Source organism: Chaetodon auriga, chromosome 8 (assembly GCF_051107435.1).
Source record: "Chaetodon auriga isolate fChaAug3 chromosome 8, fChaAug3.hap1, whole genome shotgun sequence".
Taxonomy (NCBI): domain Eukaryota; kingdom Metazoa; phylum Chordata; class Actinopteri; order Chaetodontiformes; family Chaetodontidae; genus Chaetodon; species Chaetodon auriga.
This window is the reverse complement of record NC_135081.1, coordinates 27004686-27032174: the sequence shown is the minus strand read 5'-3', so window position 1 is coordinate 27032174 and position 27489 is coordinate 27004686. Positions and strand designations below refer to the sequence as shown.

Genomic DNA, 27489 nt, shown 5'->3' with positions numbered 1-27489 from the left:
CCTCGTCGGAGTGGTTTCTCCTCTCAGATCGTTTAATATGGATCATTTTTAGAGGCCTGTAAACAGTTTTTTCACAAGAAAGAATCTGAGGTTAGAGAAAAGTCAGGAAAAAATGCACGATTGTGTTTTTCTATATGGGAAATCAGATTAAAGGACGAGTGCCGTTTTCTATCTCCAGGTGTCTCCAGATGCTTCCTTCTCCCCCAACGTTAAAGGTTTTATACTCAGGAGAGTAAAGACAGCAGCCAGGAATCGATAAAAGATTATATTGCTGGTCTTAAATAATTATCGTCAAGTGAAACATATGCTTAGATGAACACCTTCAGTTTGATACGAACCACAACAACCTGTACATGGAGCATAACACAATACAGTACTTTTTCCCTGCGATGGTGCAACAACTGAGTCACATTTGGGCATTTCTCTTCAAACAGTAACACAAAAGTACACAACAAATACATAAATAGCTTCTGTTTCCCTTTAAATCATTTATAACGCAATTATATTCATGATTCTGGCTCTTGCTACGACATGTCATTTGACCGATATATAAATTAACAACATCAACAACAAATAATAATAATTAGAACAATAATAATATAAAAGCTGTCTGTCTTTCATATAAATCTGGCTAGCTTACAGTATGAAATGATGGAATAGAGGCAGTTTGATATGATGCATCAGAGAGTTTGTCCGCTTTGAATCTCCGTATTCAGAAAGCGGACGCTCTGTTTCCCACTTTGGAGTGTTTGTGAGAGACATTTGGGCGCCATGTTGGCTCAAACCGGAGTCCACCGGCCCAAATTGTTTCCTGAGGGTCCATGGCAGCGTGGACAAACCCTCCTCGAATGGTGGAGAGTCGGTGAAACCTCTGAAAAAGGGGCCCTGGGGTTTCCTCTGGAGTTCAGTTCCTCCTCTACAAGACTGAAAAGAGCGCCTCTGGTGGCGGTGACTGGTACTGTGACAGTACGTGGAGCCACAAGGAAGTCAGACGCTGAAAGTGTGGCGAGGTTCAGCCTTGCATCCGCCAAGCGTCCCTTCAGTCTGTCCGTCCGTCCTTCAGCTCGTATCTCTAACCTCTAAGTCAATGCAGCGCTTCCTTGCAAAGATATGGACCCTGAGTACCTTGTCGCATCTGACCTGCCGACTTGAGACCCTTTTGAGTCCTCCCAAACTCTTCCCGGTTTGTTTTTCCCACTAATTGCAATACTAGAAATAACAGTCCCTAACCTAGCCCCGTCACCCCCCGCTCCCACCTGGATCACAAGGGTCACCGTCCCGGGCAGGCTATGGGTTTGATGCAGCGTCCCTGGAACAGCACCAGGTTGGCGGGGCAGTGGCAGCCGGCCACGCAGGGCTTGTGGCACGGCCCGATCTCGTTCCAGTTGTCGCAGGTTTTGGTGCAGCCCGGTCCGCAGGTGTCGTACACGGCGCCGTGTTTACACTGAGTGGCTGAAGGGAGGGAGGAGAAGGCAAAGGTTAAAAACAGCCTATCAGTCAGATATTGTTCATGTGAATCTGGTGGATGGACTGATGACTCACCCATACAGGCGGTGTCGGGCCTCCAGAGGACGGGTACTCCCTCCCTCTCGCAGGCTCGGCTGTAGGCGATGAAGGACTCACAGTAGCAGTTTTTATGGACGGGACACTCACACATGTCCGTCACACACGACCTGTGGACAGCAGGACCATTTACAGACTGTCAGACTGGTTAAGGTGGAGGGGAGAGTTCTGGGACACTGGTGGGTAATTATATCAACTTTTAAAAGAACTTTCAGGAAATTTATTTGCATTACTCTTGCAGCGCGCTTGGTCTCAGAGCGAGACTCTGTCCTCTGACCTGTAGAAAGGAGCGAAGTCAACCACACGGTGGCACTTCTGAAACTCCCACGACTTTATCTTCTGGCACTCGCGGTGGGCGCGGAACTTGACTTTGACGCTGCCGGGGCACAGGAAGGACGTGGGCCGGCGAGGCGGGGGCTGCTGGGAGCAAACCTCGTTTCCCTCGACTCGCCACGACTCGGCAAACTCGTCCACGTCGAACTTGAACTGCCCGTCGCCTCCCATGGTGTCGTCGCGCTTGTGGCCGTTGTAGTTACCGCAAAGGCCGCAGAGGCGACCGCGCAGGTGAGGAGCGGCCACCACCTCCACAAAACTGTCGCCGTCCCATGTGATCTCCAGACCTGCAGGAGGAGGAGGAGGAGGGAGGAAACGAAGCTTGATGTTTGATGGTAATTCATTACGACAATCAGCCTCCAGCGAACAAAACAGAGGTAAGTGCATTTGATGTGTTCTGAATGTCAAAGATCAAGAGCTGGAGATGATTATGTTAGCGGCCGTTTTTAGAAACATGGACACTTTTCTGCATTAATTCATTGCATTTCCACTTAAACAAGAACAAGATCGGGTCATGTCAAGTCTGTATTATTTCTGTGACTTGTAATAATCCATGTAAAAGCCTAAAATATAGACATAATAATTACATGGGGGGGACGTGAAGGCTGGTGGCCTTCACTTTGACACCAATCGGTATCGATACATTACGAGAGTGCTGCGTGCTGACCTGCGATGGTGGTGAGCTTGAGCAGGTATCCGTCCAGGTCGATGTGCACCCCGGGGCCGTGGTAGGGCAGCGCGATGCGGGTGCCGTTCCTCCGGACCGTCAGGTGCTGGTGCAGACTGAGGATCAAAGCTCCCAGCCTGATCTCGACAGACTGAGTCCAGGAGAAGGAGCGAGTCCGCCGGGCGTCGTTCTTCACCAGCACCTGGGAAAGGAACAGAAAACACAGCTCGAGCTCGAAGTTCTGATTTAAACAGAAGTGAGTTTGGCTCAGTTTGGCATCAAGGAAAGATAAAATGCTTAGAATCTCTCTGCTAAATGCATGTGACGAAATTCAAATTCTCACTTTCTCATCTGACTCTGCAACAAACTGAACGGTTTCTCTACATGTCAGTGTTTTCCTTTAAACTTCTGTCGTACCACGAAGCTGGAGTCTGGGCTGTTGATGTTGAGGGTATTTCCTGGTCCTCCAGAGGGGGCGCCGCCACAGTCGCGAGTCAGTACGTACTGACAGGTTCCCTGAAAGTTAAAGGTCCTGCCGTCGAAGGTGTTGTAGTGAGGGTCGCCAAACACGGTGCACACGCCTGGCTCTGCAGAGGGACAGCAGCCAAGAGGAATGAAGACGGAGCAAATGTAGAATTTGAACTCAGAGGGTTTAAACAGCAGCAGGGGACACAGCAGGAGAGGTTTCTGCCGTCTCAGCATGTCAAAGAGAAAACCCCAAATTCAAGGGTTTTAGAAGGACGCATGTTGATGCTGACAGCCAGCAGCACAGGGATCATTAATGATAAACGCTGAAATATGAGGCACTAATTTGACTCACTCAGAAGTGGATCTGTGGTGCGCTCAAATGTTTGCTTTACCAGCTGAACTCTACTCTACGTAATAACGAAGTGAGGTTTATGGACTCTCTGTAGTCCTGAAATGGTGCATTTACAGCCACTTTTGTTGACTTTTGCTGCAGGTCGCAGCCAAAAACTGAAGCAAAATGACCCGAGGGCAAACCACAGTCTGGACTGAAGTTCATGGGAAACGCTCCGCTGAAGCTGCAGAGGCTGGATTTGAGTTCATTGTCCTTAAGAAGGATGATTCCAGCATTCAGTGCCTAATTTCACGTCTGCATCAAAACACAATCTTAATCACAGACTTGCACAAATGCATTTAAGACCTCAACTTTAAGACCTCCTTTGATCACTTGATGATGTGTGAATTCTCTGGAGAGGAGGACGCTGGAGGCTTGAGAAGGACTTACTCACTTTCAGTGCAGACTGGACAGCAGCCGGTCCTGTTCAGGATCTTATTCTGCAGGAGACGAAGCACAGAGACACACTCGGTGAGAGAGGACGGCGGGACATCTGAACACCATGAGTGATAGAAGAAGAACAGGATGCAGACTAACAGTGAGCTGTGGGAGACGACAGCAGTTTATGTGAAATAAACATTAAGACTGTTCATCCTGCAGGTTCGATTTGATGATGAAAAGAGCATGTGACATGAAATCAAACACACTCCTCCAGCTGCAAATGAACAACAGCTTCACGTGACAGTTAAAAGTCTGGTGGACGCCCTCTGAAGATCAGTCATGTTGCGGTTGGTTACGGTCAGTTAACGGTTGCGTCTTTCCGGAGGTGACGAAGGCGGCGGTTCTGCTTTCAGAAGGATGCAACAGGAAAGAGAGAAACGAGGAAAAGACCAGGACGACCACAAAAACACGATCCTCCAGCTTCAACCGCTGAACTCTGTGTAACAGGAAACTCTGCGTGTGTGTGTGTGTGTGTGTGTGTGTGTGTGTGTGTGTGTGTGTGTGTGCGTGTGTGTGTGTGTGTGTACAGTATGTTTCAGCTTCCATCAGAGGAGCAGATCAGAGGACTCTTTCACACACTTAGTTGTGTTGCCTCAGGGAAGCCCTTTATTCGCACAAACACACACACACACACACACACACACACACACACACACACACACCACTCATCTGTCATCACATACAGACGTTCTCCATACACTCAATACACACTCCAGAGTCCTAACCTCTGCACAAAGGGCAATCTCTCTCTTTGAAGAGGGCTGCCTTTTGACAAACCGAGGACACACACACACACACACACACACACACTGTCTTTCTGTCTCTCTAACACACACGCACACACACACACACACACACACACACACACACACACACACACACACACACACACACACTCAGTGACAGAGATTGGTTTTCAGGGGCCTAAATATAGGGAACCTCTTCTTTGCTGTCACTCAAACGTCACACAGACAAAAGGCTGTTCAGAGACACACTGTCTCCAAAGGGACGCACACACTCTGCCGACCTGCCGCTGACCGCAGGATGTGTGTGTGTGTGTGTGTGTGTGTGTGTGTGTGTGTGTGTGTGTGTGTGTGTGTGTGTGTGTGTGTGTAGAGAGAGCTGAGGTGGACTGTGGTGACCTCTGTGAGAGTCACGCTCATGATAACTTGGGACAGGTGTGTGTGTTTGTGTGTTACCTCTGCACGTCCACGAACAGAAACATTAGCAGCTAACGTTGTTTTTGACTCTAGTCAGTTTGCTTGTTATAAAACAGTGCAACAGGTGAGTGTGTGCGACAGGTGAGTGACCTGAGCCGGCCCGGTCTCCAGGAATTACTTTGACTCTGGAGGGGAGGTGAGGGGGTGGAGGAAAGCAGCTGAATGTAATCTGAGTTTTAGCAGAATAAAAGGTGATCGAGTGCGTTCTATTTGATAAAACGTCTTATTTCACAACTCCAGAACTTACAGCAGCAACATTTCTCGAACAATGAGTCTCTTATTGAGGCAGGAGCCCTATGAGGGGAGCAGAACAGTGAACGCACTGAGCAGGCTGAGGCCAGGAGGCTTCCAACAAACTCTCAATTCAAGGAAACGGCTTCGTTTCTCAGCCCTGGAGGTTGCTGCTTGCTCCGTGTGGGTCGTGGTGATATGACGCTGTAAGAATTCAATGTGAAAACCGTAAAATTTCACAGTTCGTCATCAGTATTTTGATCTGTCATGTTTAAGGATGCTGTGTTATTAGAAACATCCTGAATGCTTATTTCAAGAGGAGAGAGGAGAGAGCTGCCCCCAAACATGAGAAAGATTAGTTTGCACCTGAAGTAAAAAACCACTCAGAAACTCTTAAAGTATGAAACAGCAGCATGTCGTGAGTGAAAACATCTTTTCACTGGAGACAAAACTGACTGCGGACCACCTACATCACCCTGCAGTCGCCTCCTCTGACCACAAACAACAGGTGAGGGCTTGTTGTAACCGCTGGAAGCGTGTGAACTTGGACTAACGCTGACGCCGGCTTTGACTGCGTGACCGCCAGCGGCCGGCGGTATGCGAGGAATCCACTCCATCACCCACCGGCCGACAGATGACCCCCCAGCGACCTGCGCAGCAGGTGAACGCAGCTCCGACTGTCCGCCTGCCAGCAGTTCCCAGAGCGTCTGACGGCGAGCGCCACGCTTCAGCTGTGCATAACGGTGCTAATGTGCTAAAAGGGCATCTTACCAGCCTTGTTGCTTTCACAGTTCAGTCTTTTGGCTCACAGTAATGTTTTTTTTTTCAACTGAAACAGTTATGGCCGCTCCGCCAGTAAATCAGAGGACAGTCGCTGTTTTGAGGCGTCACGCATGTGAAGTGCGAATGATGCAGTTAGTCATGGGCTGTAAAGTGTGAGACAGGACAGACGGAGGAAGACAGGACAGGAGACAGGGCTGCCGGCTGTTAGCTGGTCGACAACAACTCTGGTAGCGTGATGGATGTGTGTAAGCTGGTGATTGGCCGGTGGGCCTGTCACTCACCGAGGGGCAGCTGGTGATTGGAACACAATGTTTGGGCCGACACTCGATGCTTCCGTTGACGCAGGCGCAGAGAGTGCAGTTAACGGAGGACCACATGTCTCCTTCCTGCAGGACAAGGACAAACACCAGGATCAGAAGACGACCAGACACAGATACACCAACCGTCATCCGTCTGTTTGTCCATCCATCCATCCACCCATCCATCCATCCATCCACCCATCATCCATCCACCCAACCATCATCCAACTATCCATCCATCCACCCATCGTCCATCCACCCATCCATCATCCAACTATCCATCCATCTGTCCATCCACCCAACCATCATCCAACTATCCATCCATCCATCCATCCATCCATCCATCCACCCATCCATCCATCCATCCATCCACCAACCATCATCCAACTATCCATCCATCTGTCCATCCACCCAACCATTGTCCATCCATCCATCCGTCGATACATCCAACTCTTTATCTGTCCATCATTCATCCATCTGTTCATCCATCCATCTATCTGTCTGTCTGTCTGTCATCTGTCTATACATCCATTCATACATCCATTTGTCTATCCAACATCCATCCATTCTACCATTGTCCATTTATCCATCCATCTGTCTGTCTGTCTGTCCATCCATCTATTCATCCATCCATCTCTCTATCAACTACTCATCCATCAGTCTCTCCATCTCTTCAGCCACCATCATCCCTCCAGTCTCCACTCAGCTCTCTCACCCTGTAGATCTTGTTCCGGACTCTGCAGTACTTCACCTCCTCCACCTTCACGTAGGACAGACACTCCTCGCAGCACTGGTCCCCGTGGCAGCTCCCTTGCCGAGAGCACCGCCTCTTGCACACCACCGTGGAATCCTGGGAAGAAGAAGGGTGCAGCAAGGCAGAGCAAACAATGGTCAACGACAGAAAAAACTACTGCAGTGGTGATGACAGAGGAGGAGGAGGAGGAGGAGGAGGAGGAGGAGGAGGAGGAGGAGGAGGTGGTGATACCTTGCAGATGCAGGTGGTGCAGTTGTCGTGAATGAAGTAAGCGCCGTTCTCGTAGACTTCGCTGTGGAACAGACAGCTTCCTAAAGACAGATCGAACACCTTCCTCTGACCTGGAGGAGGACGAAGAGTCAAAGGTGAGACGTTATTTTCTTTCAGCTGTTCACAGGTGATCGTTCAACGTGTCTCCAGACAGCGTGCAAAAAATTAGAAATCGGTCCTGAACTCAACTCGCATGCGAATGTTTTTAACGTGGTGCATTTCTGTTTTCTGCTGTGCTGAAAATGAACTGCTGGCTCTTCACGTGTGCACAACGCAAACATGTTCAACACCAACAGGTGACAGGTCAGACAGGTGAGTGCCAGTCTTTACCGAGACATCTGGGACAGCAGTGTCCTGGCGGGGTGTGGCTGAGGTGGGCGGGACAGGACAGGACAGGACACACCTCCCTCGTGCACAGAGTCCGGCCTCCCTGAAACAAGAAGAAAACTACGTTTTTAGCCAAAGTGTGACGCTTCATGCAGAGAATTCTTCATCCAGGTGAGAAAATCAACACTGATTTACATCCACATTAAACCCTGATGAAAGAACAGCTTGACTGAAGCGTTCATGTGCAAGTTTTTATGTTTTCTCTGGTTCACACTTGTTGTTTTATGGCTTACATGGAAATTTTATTGCCAAAAGAAGGTGGAAAAAAAGACTTGATATTGAAAAGTGTTTGTTTATGTAAACTCTTCTGCAGCCAGTTCATTCATGACCTTCATGGATTCTGTGAATCATTAAAGAACCTAAAGAAACAGTAAATTTCAACTTTAATTCAGCCAAAAAATGCTCGAACAAACAAAGAAGGAAATCACAAAGAACAAAATCCCGCACAGAAATACCTGCAGAATATTTCTGTATTTAACCTGTGTGTGTGTGTACAGGTCGCTACGACAAGGTGCAAGCACATTAATGCTGTAATGTGTTTATGGTCCTACCTGTGGGGTTTTGTTTGTCTAATGGGGGGGGGGGGGGGGGGGGGGCAGAGGAAGAGGAGGAGAAATCAGGAAGAGGATGTTGGTCCAAGCAAACGTTTGTGGCTCCCATGAGACTCCATAACTAACTAACTGAGAGGACAGAGGCTGCGCTCACAAACACTCGTGCACAGGTCACACTGTAAACATGGCACAGTGTGTGTGTGTGTGTGTGTGTGTGTGTGTGTGTGTGTGCGGACTCACAGTGCACGTGCACTTGATGCAGGGTTTGCCCTCCGGACTGAACTCCTCCTTCTCTTTGTACAGGCGACCCTCGAAGATACAACCTGCAGGAGGAGAAGATTCAAACACACCATTCACTGAGCTTCCTTCACCTTCGCTCTCACCTTGATGCTCTCACCTGACCGTGAGGCTCGTATCCTCAGCAGGTTTAAGCTTTTTGTTCCAAACACTTTTACAAAATGCTCTGAAATCTTCATCTGAGGACTGAATTCACCTTCTTCCAAAGTCACCCCGTCATTAAAACCATTAAAAGCTGTTAAATCCAAAAGCTTTTGAGAAAGAAACACCTGTTGTGTGTTTTCTGACGTGCAGCAGGTGTGTGTGTGGCAGCCTGGGGGGCTGCACACTGGGGCTGAGCTCGTACTCACTGGGGCAGGTGGGGCAGCACTTCTTCGGGTGGATTTTGGGGTTCTTGCAGTGGACGACGCACTGGACCTCCGCCTCAGTGATGACACCTTCCTGTCACAGCCAGCAGGTAAATCACTTTACTTTTCATTCGTGCTCGTCTTCCTTCCTTTGTCCTGATATTTGATGCCAGTTTCCATCTTGTTTTCTGTCTGATCCTCGCTGTGTTTCAATGTTTCTCACATCATCGTTGTTCCTTTTCTTCCTTCCCTCTTTTCACCTTTTCCTCAACCCTTATTTCCTTCCTTCTCCTTCTGGTTTTTTCTTCTTTTTTCCTCCTCTCTCCTTTCTTTTCCACTGTCCTGTCTTATTTATTATTTCCTTCCTTTCCACCTTTTTTGTCCTGTACCCCCCCTTTACTTTTACATCTCTTTCCTTCCTCTTTCCTCTTGCTCCTCCTTTCTCCCTTCCCTCCCCCTCCCATACCTCTGTTCTTCTCCTCCACTCCTCCCTCCTGTTGTGTTATTTCTGATCTGACGTCAACATGACGTCCGAGCTGAAACAACAGTCTGCTCGCTTCACCTCTCATCTGCTGACACACACACACACACACGCACACGCACACGCACACACACACACACACACACACACACACACACACACACACACCTGACAGCGTCTGGTTATGCAGGGTTTGGTGGAGCTGGTCCAGGACACTGAGCTGTTGTAAGATCGTCCATCCAGCATGCAGCCTGAGGGAGGAGGAGAGTCCAGTTAGAATAATCCGACCTCTGTTTCTGTCTGACTGAACACATTCATTTTAATCACTTAGACAACGTGTTTTTCAAACAAAACGTGATGCCAATAACTCGTCATTATTGAATATAACCTTCTGTTTTACTTTTGTTGTGTTTGCTAGTGAAACTAGAAACTTTGTCTTCACACATCAGCGCTGTCGGGTGAACGTCTCCTTGAATTCCACAGGCAGCAGAATCAGAGCGACATTAACCTTCATGTTTTGTGTTTCTGACCACCTGATGGCTGCAAGGCCAATGTTCAGTCTCATTTTTGCTCTGTTTTTGGTCTCAGTATCTCTTTAGCTGTTTAATCTTCTGCTTTCTTTTCCATTTTTTTGCACACGGTGCGTCTCCTCTTTGATGCAGGTAGTGCACAGTCAGCACAGCCGCCCGCAGTGAACGTGCAGTGAAACCGAAACTATGAAACTATGAGCTGAATGAAGCTAAAACTCTCTGCGGAGCGGAGAGCAAAGCAGCATCAGCTGATAATTGGCTGCGTGGGTTCATCACCGACCCTCCACTCAGCACTAAATGAATAGCCTCTTCATTTCATCCCATTTACAGTAAGTGGTCTCAGATCAATGTTTAACTTTCCATACAATGAAACCTGATCACAGACATTGATCTGCTTTCGTCGGAGGAAAACAAACCGTCTGGTGCAGAGGAGGACATACAGCATCTTAGAGGAGAAACGATCTGATCGCGTCCTGTTCGTTCACTCAGTCCCGTTCGGACTCCTTAAAGTCTGAGTCCAAAGCTTGTTTTTAATGTTCAGTTTTTATTCTCTGACGTAACATTAACTGGTTCATAAAGGCGGCGTTGAAGTAAATTGTTCCCAATAAACGGATCCAGTCTGGCTGTGAGTCTCTTTAACTGTGAGCATGATTTCACCAAAGTGAGAAAACAGTGATATGACATGCAGGAGTTTTCCAAAGCAAAGACACACAGGGGTCCTAAATTTGGTCACAGCGGCCGCGACTCGACCGCACAATAGAAGACTAACACGGGTTTCAGTGGCGACGAGGGGCTTTCCGCGTCCGAGTGGAGCTCGTTCCGTCTCTCTTAACGAAGTGCTGCATCGTAAAAATGTCAAACCGCAAACAAAAGGGCCGCACCCCTGCTGACAGCCGAGTGTGTGTCTGAGTGTGTGTCTGAGTGTGTGTCTGAGTGTGTTTTTATATTTCTATGGAGCCGCGCAGCTTCAGGAGGTCAGAAGGAACAGGAACATCCACTCAGTGAGGACTTCAAAGTGTCTCCTCACATCCATTCGTGATGAAGCCACATCATTGGATTCAACTGTTCAAGAGACCTTTAGGAGTCTGCTCGCTGATGTTCGTCCCACATGGAAATGAATGGACAGCTGTGGCTTCAAGGAGCAGACGGAAAAACGCACAGAAAACCCAAAAACTGTAGCATGCAGTTGGAAATCCACATGATTTGTAGCTGAAAGAGCTGAAGTTTGCACATACAGACACACTTTAAGACTTTAAGACATCTGCAGCTACGTTTACGTCTGTGTGGTGAGACTTTAGGGTTAAGATCAGGATCAGGATCAGGATCAGGATCAGGATCAGCCACTGAGGGCTCGATGGGTTTTCAACATCCCATCACTCAAACATGGATCCTTTGACTTGCACATATTTAAACGGTGCATGAACATGTGGAAAAGGTGCAGCTGATGCTTTGTTTTTGTTCTGGACTTTTTCTTTTAAACCCCAGCGGAGAAACAAACCGGCACACTGAGCCTGTGTGAGGCGAGGATGAGGATCTGAGAGATGAAGGTATATTAAAGAGTTTCTGGGTCATAAAGGCAACTGGTGTGTGTGTGTGTGTGTGTGTGTGTGTGTGTGTGTGTGTTACAGAGGGAGAGGAGGGAGAAAGTATATGTGAGTTAAATAATATATCTTTACTCCCACAGGTCATATTTAGGCCTGGCTGTTTCTGTACTGTACATAAAGTGGTTCCTGAAGGGTGTGTGTGTGTGTGTGTGTGTGTGTGTGTGTGTGTGTGTGTGTGTGTGTGTGTGTGTGTGTGGAGAGGCTCTGGTTAGCGTCTATGTTTTTGTTCTGATGTGTTATTACAGTCTGCTATTAGTGCAGTGCAGCTGCAGGTACTGTCGTCCTGTAATAAACCATCTGAGGCTCATTATCATTGTCGATGCTGTAAAGTCACGGTCGAGTAAACAACAGAATGTCGCCGCTTTGTTTTGTTGTCTCCGTAAAAATTACAAACTGTGAAATGTTGAAGGCCATTTTGGAGAGTCGGAGGTCAGTAACAGTATTAGTCTGTCTTACCTTTACACCTCTCACAGCAGGCTCCAGTCTGTTTGACCACCAGAGCACAGTCCTCAGAGACCAGCGGACATTTCTCCTGTTTACAGTCTGCCTTCCCCTCCTGCACACAGAGGGAGAAAGGGGGAGATCAGAGGAGAAAGGGAGAGAGGATGGAGGAGAGACTCTGTCAGGAAGCGTCATATTTTCCAGCGTACTGTACGCCATTGTTACAGCACTCTACTCCTCCATTTTCATTTAGCTTGAACTGACTTGACTCTGTTATTTTCCTGGTGGAGGTCAAATTAAAGTCAGCTCAGCCAACATGAAATTTACAGTCGATGTGGTGCTTTTAGTATTTTACCCACAGAGGAGGAAGCTAGCTTTCAGTGGAAGTTAAAGGAAATGGCATCTTCACTTCTTCAAAGCGCCAGAAAACTTGGAGCTCTCTCTAAACCTAAATGATCTCTGACTAAATCAACAGCAGCCTCCGCTCAGGCTGGAAAAACAGCATCTTTAGGTCCTATTCATGAAGAGTTTAACACTCAGACGTCCAACAACAACACATGCAGCTGTTTCTGCAGGTATTTGGTCAATGACACAAAATGATTAGGATGAATCTTTACGGGAACAGGAATCAAAGGTGTCCAGTTTCATGGCCGTTCATTCAGTATCTGCTGCTGCGAGGCCAAAAATAACCCAACCTGGACTTGAAATGTTTCCACCTGATACACCCTCAGCGCTCTGCTATCAGTCACAAGCCTGCAGCTCGAGTTTCACAGCAAAAAGTGACCCAATCTTCACAGTTCAGCTGTGAATTTTCACACCAGCTCAACAGCCCTCCTGTCGCCCTCACAAACGCTGCACGTTGTATCCGCCGTCACCGCTAACAGCAGCGTGGGACGGGACAGAATCTGAGCCGGTTTAATCCGCTCCACTTTCACACCCAGCTTTTATTGCTGATTTTATCCACACGCTGTGTGTGTGTGTGTTTTATTTTACACACTGTGAGGGTTTATAAAGTGGAGGCTGGCGGGTCTCATGGCTCTGTGGCACTGCGGCAGGCGGCTCTAACGAGGACGGATCAAAGGAGGGCGAAAATAAATCGGGGTGGTTTAATATAGCAGCAGCGCTCCAGCTAAACCCCAACCACACTGAGGACAGATGAAGTCATGACAGAGGAAGAGGAGGGAGGAGAGGGACAGGCATGGAAAGAGAGGACAGAGGAAGTAAAATAAGCCAGAGGGAGAAGAAAGCAGATAAAGGCCAGAAGAGGAGGACAAATATCCCTTCGCCCAGAAAATGACCAGAAACTTTGTGTGTGAACACGAGCTGGAGGGAACGTTCTGGAAGGCGGAGCTCGTCCGGTCTGCGTAGACGGACTCAGACATTATGACATCTGAAATCTATGTGAAGCTCCAGTCTCAGTCAGTATGGGATTAGTCCAACCTTATTAGACCTGAGATCAGGATTAACCGCCCAGAGGATCATGTGAGCACAGAACCCAGAGCACAGAGGTGAGCAGCTGGTGAAACACGTCACATGCATTTCATGTTTGAGCAGCAGGTGCTACGAAGGCCCAGATGATCGACAGTCAGTCCAAACCGCCCTTTAAAGGAGGACGTTTGACGCTCAGAGCCACAAATGTCTCTGCACTGCTTTGATATAACTGATTGATAAGTGTGTGTCTCAGGACTGACAGTTGTCCTTGAGAAGTGAAGCGAAGGCTGATGGAGCAGCTGGTTGAACCAGCAGTGTAACACTGTGGACAGTGAGATGGAAACAGGAAGTAAAGAGATGATCAGCAGATCAGAGTTCCTGCTTATCTTAACAATCTGCAAGTTCTGCAAGCAGGAACCCTTCCAGGAGCTTTACATGCATTTCAACCTCAGGAACTGGGTTCAGGTTTGGTTCCTGGACCCAAAAGAGTTCCAGATGCAGGATTTTCGGATGGTCCCTGAACTCAGGTTAGACTTTGTGATGGCTGACTTATCGGACATGAGCCTCAAAGTGCTTCAACATGTTTACAGCATCATTCCGGCTGCATGTAAGAGCTGGCATGTCGACCTTCAACCAGCTGTCGCACAACAGTAAATAACAACAAACATGCTAGAAGTGCTATCAGTCTGCTCATTGGTTGTCGAGAGGCTGTGAAACAATGACAAAGCTCCTGACTGCCTGCTGTTTGAAGGACCGGTCCACTGTTTCACAAAGTTTTACTTCCCTCCCTACAAATCATTCATACGTTCACTTTTTTCTGACCACTTTCAGATGGCGGCTTTGCACTTTTAGGTTTCAGGGCGGATTTTTCCTGCTGCTTCAGGACGTCATTGGCTTCCATTCAATTCTGTTTTAAGTCATTAGTAATGAACAAAGTGTTGTGTTTACACACTGATTGGTCTGCGAAGTCTCGACTGAATGACCTCACGACGGTACTGTAACAGATATCAATGCACACGTGATGCTCGGTGACAGAACTCAAGCCGGGTTGAACAGACTACTGACAGATTTCCATAACGAGTGAAAATCGACCGCACTGTCGTTGTTTACGGAATGATCAGCTGTGATTTGTGCTAAACAAACAAGAAACACTGGAATGATCCCTGAAAGAAGAGTCTCGTCGCCAAGGTCACGTCCTTCTCTCTCTCTCCTGTTACCCATTAGTGCAAGTGACGACCCCCCCCCCCCCACACACACACACACACATAGTCTCACCCTTCTTGTCTTGGGGTCAAAGGTCATAACGGGTCACCACGCCTTATAAACACTCGACATACCACCGCGGCACCAAGGCTGGTCGACTGGACGGCTGTCTGTCGCTGAGGGTGACGACCCCCCCGACACACACACACACACACACACACACACACACACACACACACACACACACAGTGGGATTAAGCGTTGGTATGCTCGTAAGTGTGTGTGTCAGAGAAAGAGAAAGTGTGTGTGTCCGTATGGAGATACAAGGATTCCAGCTTTAACTGAATTACACTGAACACGTTTGTTGTCTTACGAGACCTCATAACTGCAGATTCACGTGTTTTCATTCACTTCAGACATTAAAGCAGCAGTTTTATTAAAACTCTTCGGAGCTTCAAGTTGAAATATTGCAGTTACGAGGTTTTCACCCAGTGATCGTTTTAAGAGCAGACTGAAAATTAATTTTTCATGTTTGATCAGCGTTAAAGGATCTTTCCTTCGTCTTGATTGGATCATTTGTGTGTTTCTGCCACTAGGAGGCGACAGTGTTCACTGTTTCTCCACATCAGCGTTTTCTCTCTTCCTCACTCGCTCTTCTTCAGCTCCTCTTTTCCTCCCATCATCCATCACTTTCTCTTCATCTTTCTCTCCGGTTCAGTCACTTTCTCCTGTTTCTCAGATGTTTTCTCAGCTCTGAAGCCTCCATCTGACTCCCCTCCTCCTCCTCCTCCTCCTCCTCCTCCTCCTCCTCCTCTCCTGCCTTTCATTCTTTCTCTCCGTCCTGGTGAAGGATGGAGACATCAGTCGGGGTCTGTCAGCACATTAGAGGACCTCTCGACTTAAAGCCTTTAGACGTCACCGCTCCCCCAAACCTAAACCCCCTTTGCCGCAGCGACCTTTCACCTTTCACCCTTCCTCCAAAACAAACAGGTCGCGGCCCCCCGCCAAAGAGCAGGAGCCACAGTAGCTTAAGGACGAGACGGCAGGACGGAGACGCCGATGGGAAACGGTTTTCCTAAAACTGTTTCGATGAATCGTCTTTTCTGCTGAGCGTCAACGTTTTCACCGCAGCAGAGAAATAAGGTCGCCCCCTGCTGGTCGGAGTAGAAGACGAGTCGAACACGACGCGGCGGCTCTTTGAGTACGATGACCCCCTGAAATCCAGCTTTCTCCTTAAAAATCTTTAAGGTTTTCACACTTCAATCATTTCAGTCATCCGCAGTCGGATGACATCGTGAAGCAGCGTCACTCGCTCACGGACGAAGTTCCTGAAGAATCATCCGGGGCTTCCCGTGTCGCCGCTGACAGGTGACCGAATGAAACGCACCGTTAGCTTCAACAAAGTTACAGATTTCTCTGGTGGAAACATTTGAGTTAACGCGAGTACACAACTCAAAAAAACACATAACGGAGGTGAGTTTGTTGTCCATGTCGCAGCGTGTCTGTTGATCACACGGAGTGAAACATGAAGGTCACAGTCAGATCTTCTGTCGGCCTCGTGCGTCATGTTACATGCGTGTTGCATTTCGCCTGTTATAACTGATATTTTTGGAAAGTTTGAGATCTCCTCTTGAATTTTAAATAAAGGTTTTTAGGGTTTGAACAAAGTTTAGCTGCACAGCGTGTGATTGGCTGGCTGCCTTCGTAACACTTTGACAAAATGCAGTTTATGTTGATCTGTGTTGCTCTCATGAAGACCTGCAGTTGGCTCAGGTGCGTCAGGTGTTCTCAGGTAAGCTCGGCCCTCCTGTATTGATCTGCTACTGTTTGAGTTTTGACGCTGGCAGGAAACAACCTTTGACCTTCCTCTCAGATCGATCACAGATACTCGGCGTGAAGCTCCTCGCCCACAGCTTCTACGCGTCGTTCACCTGGAATGTTTGTTTGATCGATTAGCGGGCTGCTGTGACCTTTGACCTCCCCGAGGGTGCTGATGGAGGCTTGTTCTGGTATGAAACTCCTATTATTTATACTTATTATTTATACTTTTTATTGCAAAATAAACTATGCACACTCTGATAATCAGCAGCAGTCAGATCATTTCCTGTCACAGCTGAACTTTTCATTGGGCGCCACAAGCCAATCAGAGCTCTGCACCCTTTGTTTTTTTCTGATTCTGTCGATTCTAGCCAATCAAAACTCTCCACTTCTCTACAACATTTCAGAGACATTAAAGGACTGAATCTTTTTAATAATGCATCTGTGTTTCGTCTCATTTTACTGTTTTTGTTGCTTTCATGCAGTGACTCCACAGCCTGATGTGAAAAGTCTATTTGGACCCAATAAAGGGACAAAAACATTCCTGTGGACGTGATTCAACTCAACATTTTCAAATTTCTTCCTTTCTAAAATCTCTGATGATGGCGGCTCCGGGACGGGTGAGTGAAAGACGGTGGTTACGGTAAACAAACTGGTGGAGGTACGGTTTGGGTGAAGCAACTAAAACAGTCGCTGGATGTTGGAGACAGTTTTAAAAAGCAAACAGAAATTGCAGGTCTTTAGTGGGACGCGACCTCCAGCCACGAAAGTCTGACACACGCCCATCCACCAGCCCGACCTACACCATCACTCTGTGCCTCCCAGCGTTCACGACGCACCACTTCCTGCTTTAAACGCTGGCACTGAAGAGCCGAGTCATCCAATGTGAGCATAATGTCTGCAGGGCTGTCTGGGCTGCATTCATCTGCGAACTGGGAAGACTGGGAAAACAACTTCACTGCTCACAATCAGCAGTAAATGTACTTCTATGTGAGTAATTCACAGCGACCTTTAAAAAAAAGCAGTATTTGCTTCATATTTGTCTTGTGGGATGAACTTTTATCTGTGGACTTTCAGAGTGACTGGAATAACGACGTAATGCAAGATGTCCTGTTACAAAGACACAGCCGATACTTCAGCTGTGGAGCTCCGGCTCTCGTTCCCACGTGACGCCGAGAGGGGAAAATATCAGCCGTTTACGGGTCTTTGGTGCACGCCAATCTGAGGGCGAGCGAGGGGAGGAAGAGCCGATGAGGGAGTGGAAAAAGACAGAGATGAACAGACAGATAGACGAGGACGACGAGGAGCGTGACGGAGATGGGCCGACTCCCTCCAAGATAACGGATCATCATGGCGACCGGCCTGTCCGTCAGTCTGTCAGCCACATCCACTCCTGGCCCCATTACAGCACTCGGCCTCACCCCGACACACACAATGGCTCCTCTGTGTGTGTGTGTGTGTTAGTGTGTGTGTGTGTGTGTGTGTGTGTGTGTGTCCAAAGCAACGGAGCCATTAGCAGGTAGTCTGGACCAACTGGAGACCCCCCCCCCCCCCCCTCCCCGCCATCCCTCCACCCCCCACCATGTATGAGTGACACTGGAGCCCTGATGGCCCCCCAGCCCCCTAAAGACAGCACGGCGACGCAGAGGATCGTCTCCTGGGGGTGAAGGAAGTGGAAGCGTAGTGAGGGAAAAACGCTTTTTGCGGCTTTAACCTGATTTAAACCTGGATGTTACGATAACAAGCATCCAAAGGCTTCCTGTGCGAGGAGCCAGAGTAAACGGCTGCTCGTCACGCTGCAGAATATTAAGAATATTAACAGCTAACAGTCAAAGCTTGAGACGGTTGTCCAGCAGCAAACACTCTCTGACTTAGAGAGAACATTAGAGCTTAAAATCAGATGAGAAGTGAAACTGGAGGCTGATATCTGACTGATACCAGTTTGTGCTTGAAGCCAAAAAAAAATGCTCCTTTTTAGATAAACAAAGGTCAAATTCAATAAAGATCGAGCCCTGGATGTATGTAAGTTTATGAGTTTGTGTGTGTGTGGAGGGTGTGTGTGTGTGCAGGGGGGTTAAAGCAGAGATGAAAGGCCGGCCATTGCCTGCTGATGACTGATAGCATTCAGCAGGGCTTTGGCTGATGTCTGCCTGATAACACAGAGGACGGCTCAGTCACCGCCGGCCGAGCGGAGCCTCACGGCAGCCGGTCGCAGGCTGGCGCAGCGGAAATAAGGAGCTGAGGCCGGACGCTGAAAGTCGTGTTTGTCATATGTATGAGCCGTGCATGTTCGGGTGCAGAGGAGGCCTTATTTCAGGACATACCCCGTTTACAGCTCTGTCTCCGTACAGATTAAACAAACTGGGTAGAAATGTTAATCAATAAGCTTCAGAGCTGCTGGCAGATGGAGTTTGTCACCTTTGGGCAAAGCCAGGCTAGCTGTTTCCCCCTGTTTCCAGTCTTTGTGCTAAGCTAAGCTAACAAGCTGCTGGTTGTAGCCTCATATTGACTGTGCAGAGTGGAATCAGTCTTATTGTCCGCAAGAAAGCAGATAAAAACATCAAACTAGTCCTTTAACTGTTGAGAGTCAGTGTTGTTGCGCACATGCTTACATACATGTGATTAAAAGGAATGTTTGAGCCGTCCTGATGCACGGTTTTATGTTTCCGGCCAATCAGAAGCGAGCATTTTCCATGGACATGGGGCAGATAATTATCTGAGGAGTATCGCACAGTATTTAAAGTTATTCTGAGGATGCAACAAACACACGTGGACTTGGACTTGTGTGCGCACACACATGCAGCCCTGAAGGTCACGCCCACATGCTTCCTGCAGGGCAGACTCTGGTCATGTGACGCCTTTTACACACCAAAACCCCTCTTTCAGCCGATGTCGAGGCAGTGACACAGAAAAGCCTTGTTGCTTTATTCTCATCCCCTGAAACAAAGACCTCTACAGCAGTAATGGGGGTAGATGGGTGGTGTCGGGGTCAGGGGTCAAAGAGCACATGTTCCAGGAAAGAGTCGTCCCCGAACGTTTTGTAGGCTGGTTTTAACAGGCGGGCCGAGCCAAGACAGCGTGACGACAGGCCGGTCTGTTAAAACAACAATCCCCACTTCATGTTTCACAGTCAGTCCTCAAAACAGTTCAGAGCCGCATTAAAAAGCACTTTCTGCACTCGCACTGCTCTGTTTTCAACCACAGTAATCAACTGGATGTTTTACTGGAAAAGTTTTTTAAAACTGCCGACAAATGTGAGTTAATGACAAAATGTCAAGTCAAACAGTCTGCGCTTCACATCTCAGCGAACATCTCGCCAAAACATTTCAAAGTCCTGTCGCGGTGTTACTTTCACAACCCCCCGATAAGAAAAACCACACAAAGCTCAATAATCAGCTCAACAAATATCCCTATCAGCGCTTAAAGAAGCCATTTTATCAGCCTGAGTGGAAAACCTGGAGCACAGATTACACCACATCAAGGTGGTGAGAATAAACGGGGCGGGCGGCGAGCCTGAATCAGCCCTGCAACATGTCTGAGAGCGCGGAGGATGGAGCTGGCTGTTCTTACCAGACATACGCAGGTGATGCAGGGGTTGTCGGTGATGTTGGGGATGTGGAGGACTTCTCCTTCATTCTCACAGCTGGCCTCGGTACCTGTGAAGGACAGAGGACAAAGGTGAGACAGCCTCAACCAGAGGATCCACTGAGGTTATCAAAACCTGCACTAATCAGTATGTTTGTGTTAACAAAAGCCGTTGATGGTGACAAACAGACATTCATCACATGAGCCTTCTCCCCCCATCAGCTCTACGTCGCTTCTTTAACCTCTTCCAGCTCATTGTTTTGGCTTCATGGCCCACGACCGCACTGTTCAGTCTCACCGCTCTCATGAACTTCAGCAGAAACTGGCAGACGGTGAGCAGAGTGGAGCATCGAGCTGCTGAAGAGTCGGATATTTTTCTCAGCTGGGACGCCTGCCGTGTCCACACAGACAGTGCCGCTGCTGCCAAACGTGTTTCTACACTGAGTTTGCTAATATGTCTGTGCCATATTCCACAGATACAGCCTCTGAAAGCGCAGTGAAAGGTGCCAATATGACCATCAACGCATCATCTTCAGTGACCTGCACTGCTCAGGACGGGTGGGCAGAGTGTCCCAGGTGTGATTCAGCACATCAGGACATCACAGCGACCACACGCTGGTTTCTGCGGTTTGGATTGTGTGCGACAGGCGTCAGGTGATGAGCAGCCACTGATGCAGCATTGCATGATACCGCCAGCATAGTAAGCATGATCCTGGGGTGCGTTCAAAGCCAGCGTGTTCTGAGTGGTTTGTCTGTCCAGGTAAAAGCAGCCACATTTAAACTGAGGTCTTAAAAACGCGAGTCAGTCAGTTTGTTACGAGACTAAATGTAATGTGAACCAACTACAGGAAACGACCCCAAACGCGAGGGTTTATGGGTCGAAGCAGACAGATGTCAACGTCTCACAGCCAGCGGTTCCTCCTGCTCCGACGCTCGGCCGTTTGTTCATGCGCCAGGTTTGTTTTGACTCTCTAAAATGACAATTTCCTCCACGATAGGAACCAAGGTCATCGCAGGTAAACCCCCACCCCCGACTCTGAGCGGCAAACTACTTCCTGTTTCTGTCCGTGTCCTCCAGCGGATCCTCTCTCCCTGTTCGAGCACAAAGGCCTGTTTTGTTGTTAAAGTTCATGATACACTGAGAGCTGCTGCTTCATCGTTTGTTTCTGTTTGTGTTTCCATCATGGATGCTGTGATGATGTCGTTTCTCGAGCTGAGCATGTTTGAAAAGCACAAACAGCCCATGACTTTACATTGATTCTCGTCAAGATAAATGAAAGGTGGAGACCTTCAGTATCTGGTCCGTCTCTTATCAGCGAGGTCTGCTGTGACCTCTGACTCTTGCCCTGCTGACTGTGTGGTTTGTTGTAATGTTGATGATTTAAGAATTGACCGTTCGCTCAAGTCCTTCCTGGAACAAACGCAGTGTGAAAGGCAGAGTTAGCAGCATCGAATGGATGTTTTCCCATTTTTAAAGCCTCTAAAACCAACAAACACGGGAGCAAAGGTGTTAGGAAATGACTGAAAAGTGTTTCTTTCTGCTCTCATTCAGGATGCACTCATCAGCTGTTTGAAGTTCTGCGGAGTTAAGAGTTTTTATCAGGCTGTAACAGACTAAATTTAATCCACTGGACAACAATAGACCTCACAGCAGCGAGTCGTGCCGTCTCGTCTCTGAGTTCAGCCGAAAACCAGCCTGTGGACTCGGGCGCAGCAGACAAACCCTGCCGACTCCACCACCACTGTAAAATTTACAGCCTTCGAGTGTAATTAAACTGGCAGGGCTGTAAGTGGTGGGGGGGCGAGGGCGGGGAAGAGGTGGGTGGGGAGTCGGGGTGGGGGCTGCTGGTCTCCTCGGTCGGACAAAATACCTTCCTCTTCTGTTTGAGAGCTGCTGTGTTTACCTGCTAACATCTCCATCAGACAGCAGAGATTTACAGCAGCTTCAGCTTCAAACCTCAGCGCTAAAAGTTTGACTTTGATTAAAATGAAAGCAAAAAGCAGCAAAAAGGACAAAATAAGACAATACAATATAATAACAGAAGAAGAAGAAGAAGAGACGACATGGCTGCAGGAATCAGTGCAGGGAGCTCAGGGACAGCAGCCCGTCTCAGGTTAGAGGTCGTCCTCCGGCTCTGAAGGTTGATCAGACTCTGAGTCGCTGCCATTTTAGATCCAGTTTAAAGTTGGTAAAAAAAAAACCAAAAAAAACTAAATCTGTTAAAGTCTGAGCCTCGTAAATCTCTTGTTGAATCAACTGAACGAGTTAGTTAAACATCTAATAACACCTGTCCATGAACCCTTTCATGCTGGAAACTGGGATTTTTTTCCTTGTTTAATTTTTTTCAGACATGAATGTTTTTGCACATTTTCTGTTTTCAAAAGCAGAATTCAGATCATTTACTTACTGTACTGCAATATCAAAATACTCCATTAAGAAAAATCCTGCACTGAAAACTATTATTAGGAAGTTTTACTTAAAGTATCAAAAGCAATAATAATGCAGAAAAATACTCTCTGTACCATTATATATATATATATATTCTAGTATTATTTGATTACTGTAATAATGATGAGTGTGTGTGTAGTATTTTAAAGTTTGAGGTGATGTAGTGCAGTAATAAGCACAGTATTTCCCTCTAGAGTTATGAAGTAGCTCGACAGAAATACTCAAGTAAAGTACAACTGCCTCAAACTTGTACTTAAATACAGTATTTGAGTAAAAGCACGGAGTTACATTCAACCACTGTCTGTTTCAGAGTAACCAGGCCCGACTGACAACAAGGAAATATGTGATCTGAATACTTTCAGGAAGGATTTTATGTAGGATTTAGCTTCAACTTGAAAACTTCTGTCATAAAATTCATTTTATTACAACTCCGAAGGTTTCAGGGAGCTGATGGCTGAACAGTAATCCAACCAATCAGTGAAGTCTGGGAGGTTTTTGGTGAAACTGACAGCGGCTACGTGTTCACAGCCGTCCAGAAACGAGTGAGAGCAGCACTCTGCCGAACTTGGATTCAGGTCTTCCTCCAGCCCACATGTCACAAGTCCTCCTGACTTCAGCGGGGTCAGTGGGTTTATCAAGCACCATAAACACCTCAGATCCGGTCCAGTCTGTCAGCTGGACCAGGTCTAAGCCAGTAAAGCTGTGCGTGAACGTCCTGAGTCCAGCAGGATGACCTCTGCTCTCCCTGCTCCACCTGCTGCAGCGACACATTCAGCCGCTCAGCCGTAAGACCTCCAACCGCCCAGAAGCCTCTGGTCTGCGCTTCAGCAGACAATAGACAGGATGATACAGTGCATACTTGGGATGCCAGGTGGAGGAATCTGATCTGCTGGGATCGTAATGGCGCAGCCTCCTCAGCTGATACAGAGGTCGCTGGTTGTCAGAGGTTTCCTGCACTGTTTCATGTCTAACAGATACACGGTTGGACCGCAGAGACCCATCTGGTACAGGTTTTGTCCCCCATCTGATTCCCATCTTTGTGTTTGCTTCGGGAGCAGAGATAACAGCCAAGAGAGGGGAAACCCTGATCATCAGAAATTATTCTTATCAGCGCTAGAACGGATGTGCATTAAGTTACTTCTGGCTTCACGTGGAGCTCTGCAGTCACGTCAAAGGCTGAAACTTCTGCTCTGCATCCACTTAACTAAACATTTTCTCTGTAAGTAAACAACCATAATCAAATGTATTTAATCTAATGTAAATGTATTGAGTTTAATGTGAGAGCCAGAGGAGGAAGGTCAGCCGCGGAAGTCTCGTCCCGCACGCGGCTGATAAGACGCGGCGGAGCTCAGCCTGCGCGCTCCACACATCCACCTTTCATTCACTCCCTTTCTATTATCCTCGTTTCTAAAAGGCGCTGCAGGGCAAACAGACGATATCCTATGATGCAACGCGGCTGTCAGAGGGGGAGCGGGCCGGGGAGGGAGCGCGCTGAGGCCGCCGGAGAGGCAGGAGAGGCCGCTCAGGAGGGACGACGCAGACGAGCTGTTAAAGCGGAGCTGGTTAAGGAAAGTGATTTACACTTTACAGCCTGCTTTTAACTAAAATGTGGGTTAATTATAACCTGTAGTGGCGCAAACAACAATTTGAGTAAAGATCACTTATAATTTGGCGCAGACCTTTCATCCTAAAGATCTAAATCCTTGTATAATTTCCTTAAGTTTGATATAAATTACTTTGATATCATCGTGATTTATGTCAGGCAGAAAACTACCTCTGCAAATAACAAGCTCTGCTGCAAATGACAAGCGTCCCACGGTGCATTTTGATGGTATTTCTCGACACTGCAACCCTGTTTCTACTTTAGGAAGCAATTCCTAGCAGGGAGGTAAAGAGAGGATAACCCGGGTTAAACTGAAAACCGAGTCTATTTTCGTTGTGCAGCGTTGGTGTCACCTGAAGGCGCAGACTCTAAATTAAGACGTTTTCTAAAACCGCCAAAAACACAATTTCCTGACATTTTTCTCTGCAAACTACATTCCAGCCGCTTTTATGATGAAATAAACAAAAGAAAAACTAAGAGTACGCAATGATGCAAAATACTGAAGGGAAGCTGTGAAGGTAGACTAAGGCGCTTTTTCCGCATTCTGTTTTTATTTTGTTTCCTGGTGATCACGCACCAAACTGCAGGTCAGACTGCCTGATTCATGGACCTCCACATTACTGGAAACCAGACTTTGATTCTGGTGCGCTCCCCGGCAGAGCAGACCGAAGGAGCACGGAGACGCGGCAGACTAAATAACCGGGGGTTTGGGTAGATTTTACGCACGGTGGGTGTTGTGATGTGTTATTATGAAGCCATGTGATCCCTTTAATCTTACCTGTAATTAGCGGAGAGGAGGACCGGGGCGTTTGGAGCAGCAACAAAAAGAAGAGGAAAAACCTACAGGTGGACCAGGAGGGAGGGTTAGAGCAGCGGAGCAACATCCTCGAGTTTTCTCCGGGAAAAAGAGTTTTGGAAAAGGAGGAATAAAATCAATCCAAGGGAACACGGGAGGAAGTGAAACAGATCCACGTTCTGCGTCTCTCCCGCAGACTTCTCGTCTTTATTCCAGCCTGAAGAGAAAAGCTCAGTTTGTCAATTTGCGCTGAAATGCAAAGCGACAATCAGCCGGACGCGCGGAGATTACTCCGACATTAAAATGACAAAGACGCGCCGACAGGCAGGAGACAGCGCGGCTGCTCATGTCAAGCGCGGAAAACAGGAATCCGGGGATGAAGAGAAAACATTTCAGATCAGATCAGTCCCGAATCCTGCAGACGTGAGGATCCCGAGCGGAGCAGCGGCTGGTTTGAGGTCTGAAAATGCGTTTCTCTCCACTCCGGCAGGCAGAGGAGTCCAGACCAAAGTGTCGGAGGTGATCTGAGATCAGAGAAACAAACACAGCTGATGTCTAACAGCTGGAGAGCTTCAGATCGGCTCGGACTCCCTGTCGATACGCCAGTGAGGGAAGTTCTTCCAGGAGGAGATTCAACATCAATCTGCGCTCTGAATCCAAAGTCCGTTTGGCACATGGATGCTCGATGCGGACTGTCCGGGGCGGAGGACTGGACTGCAGTCCCCCTCTCTCTCTCTGAGCAGTGTAACAGAGCCGACCTGCCTCTCCTCCTCCTTCTCTGGTATTAAAGCGGACCTGTGGTGTCGGAGCGCACCACAGAGCCAGAAAGTCCTGCCTCCTGCGAAACCCGGGACCTCCTCCTGCCTCCAGACCTTTCCAAACCCTCCTTCAAACCCTCCAGACCCTCTCTGGTCCTCCGCTCCAGATTTCCTGAAGACTTAAACCCAGTCCTCCTCCTCTTCTTCCAGACCCTTTTCCAAGACCCTCCAGAGCCCCTTTTGTTATTTTAAGTTTTTAATAATCACAGTGTCTCTGCTCCTATCGGCCTGTGTGTGTGTGTGTGTGTGTGTGTGTGTGTGTGTGTGTGTGTGTGTGTGTGAGAGAGAGAGAGAGAGAGAGAGAGAGAGAGAGAGAGAGCAACCTCCTGCTGATCCAGTTTCATTACCAACAAACCAGGGAGCAACATGTGCTTCATGTCTCTGCTGTAAATTTAAGTGTTTTCAGAGGAGAAGAAGAAGAAGAAGAAGAAGAAGAAGAAGAAGAAGAAGAGGAGAAACAAAGAAGAAGAAGAGACAGGAGGGCTGAAGTCAAGTGCAACATGTGTCTTTGATTCTCCTGCAGAAACAGAGACATTTTCTCCTTAAATGCCCTAAAATTTGTAAGAATTAGAGATAAAGTACTGATGGATCTGCCCTGTCTTCAGGCTCCTGCTGCACATCTGGAAGGAGAAACACTTTTTTTTTTTTCATGCAGGCACATTATTTTTCTATTCTTTAATTTTAGATACTCCAATGTACAATTTTCTTTTAGTGATTCTCAGTATTTCCCACTTTATTTAGAAACTAGCAAAGCCAAAAAGTATGTGGGTAATGCTGTCGTCATACTTCTGTGTACTTTTGGTCTGAAGACAAACCTTAATTCTACAGCCTGCAACGATATCTCAGACAATAGTGTTCCTCCAGCTTTGTGCCAACAGTTTGTTTTTCCCTCTCCTGTTTCAACATGTCAGTGCCCCCGTGCACAAACCAGCGTCGTAAAGAAACCATTTTCCCAGTTTTGTGTGGAAGAACTTGCGCAGAGCTCCGACCTCAGCCCCATCCAACATCTCTGAGATGAACCTGAGCCAGACCTGATCACCAGCATCCGTGCTGGACCTCGCTGGTGCTCTCGTGCCTGATGGGAGAAACATCTGCAGGAAAGACTGAAGCGAGAAGAGCAGAGGCCGTTAGAGCAGCACACGGATGACCACGGTGCAGGAGTCACATCTTCACATATCTCACATGGGTGCATTGTTTGTTTCTGTGTCCACATACTTTTGGCCATGTTGTCTGTTCATGTATGAGCTTTGGCACCAAGTTTCAGGTCAAAATGTTCCACTAAAAGATTTTTTGAACTGAATATTTATGCACCATTTTCAGTCCTCTCACTTGTGGTTTTTGATTCCAGTCATGGACCCACTGGAGGCTCTTGAAAGGCTCAAAGGTTTCCAAACGGGTGTCTGGGGGACCTCTGGGGGACACTGATCAGACCCTTAGTGGACCCAGAGTCAGTGAGGTCAGAGTTCAGCGTCGTCGTTCTTCATTTGAAAGAATCAACTCTTCAGATTCAAAGATTCGACACTAGAAGATTTTAAATGTAAATCCAAAATCACAACCCAAAACACAAAGGTCTCATCTGGGGTTTCGTTTGAACAAACTCATCAAATTAACGCTGCTGTTTTGGATGTAAGGTGATGATTCGCGGTTCGGTTTCGTGCAAACAAAAAGGAAACTTCTCCTCAAACACCCACCGTATGAACTCCTCTGCATTTCAGCATTATGTTCCCA

The 27489-nt window shown here is 47.7% G+C and overlaps 2 protein-coding genes across 2 annotated transcripts in view; one reads left to right on the top strand and one right to left on the bottom strand.

Annotated features, from left to right (window-relative positions):
• Positions 1-27489, top strand: part of LOC143324539 (uncharacterized) — a 69537-nt gene that overhangs the window by 15227 nt on the left and 26821 nt on the right. The gene's annotated exons all lie outside the window — the stretch shown is intronic.
• On the bottom strand, positions 264-25704 carry bmper (BMP binding endothelial regulator). Its single transcript, XM_076737338.1, has 16 exons — positions 24926-25704; positions 20081-20166; positions 12074-12173; positions 9652-9734; positions 9006-9096; positions 8599-8681; positions 7751-7850; positions 7382-7491; positions 7112-7246; positions 6379-6483; positions 3817-3862; positions 2981-3150; positions 2564-2765; positions 1841-2183; positions 1543-1673; positions 264-1452 (listed from the first exon to the last, which is right to left on the bottom strand). Exons 1-16 carry the CDS (start codon positions 25029-25031, stop codon positions 1271-1273), a joined length of 2073 nt encoding a protein of 690 aa, XP_076593453.1. The 5' UTR covers positions 25032-25704; the 3' UTR covers positions 264-1270.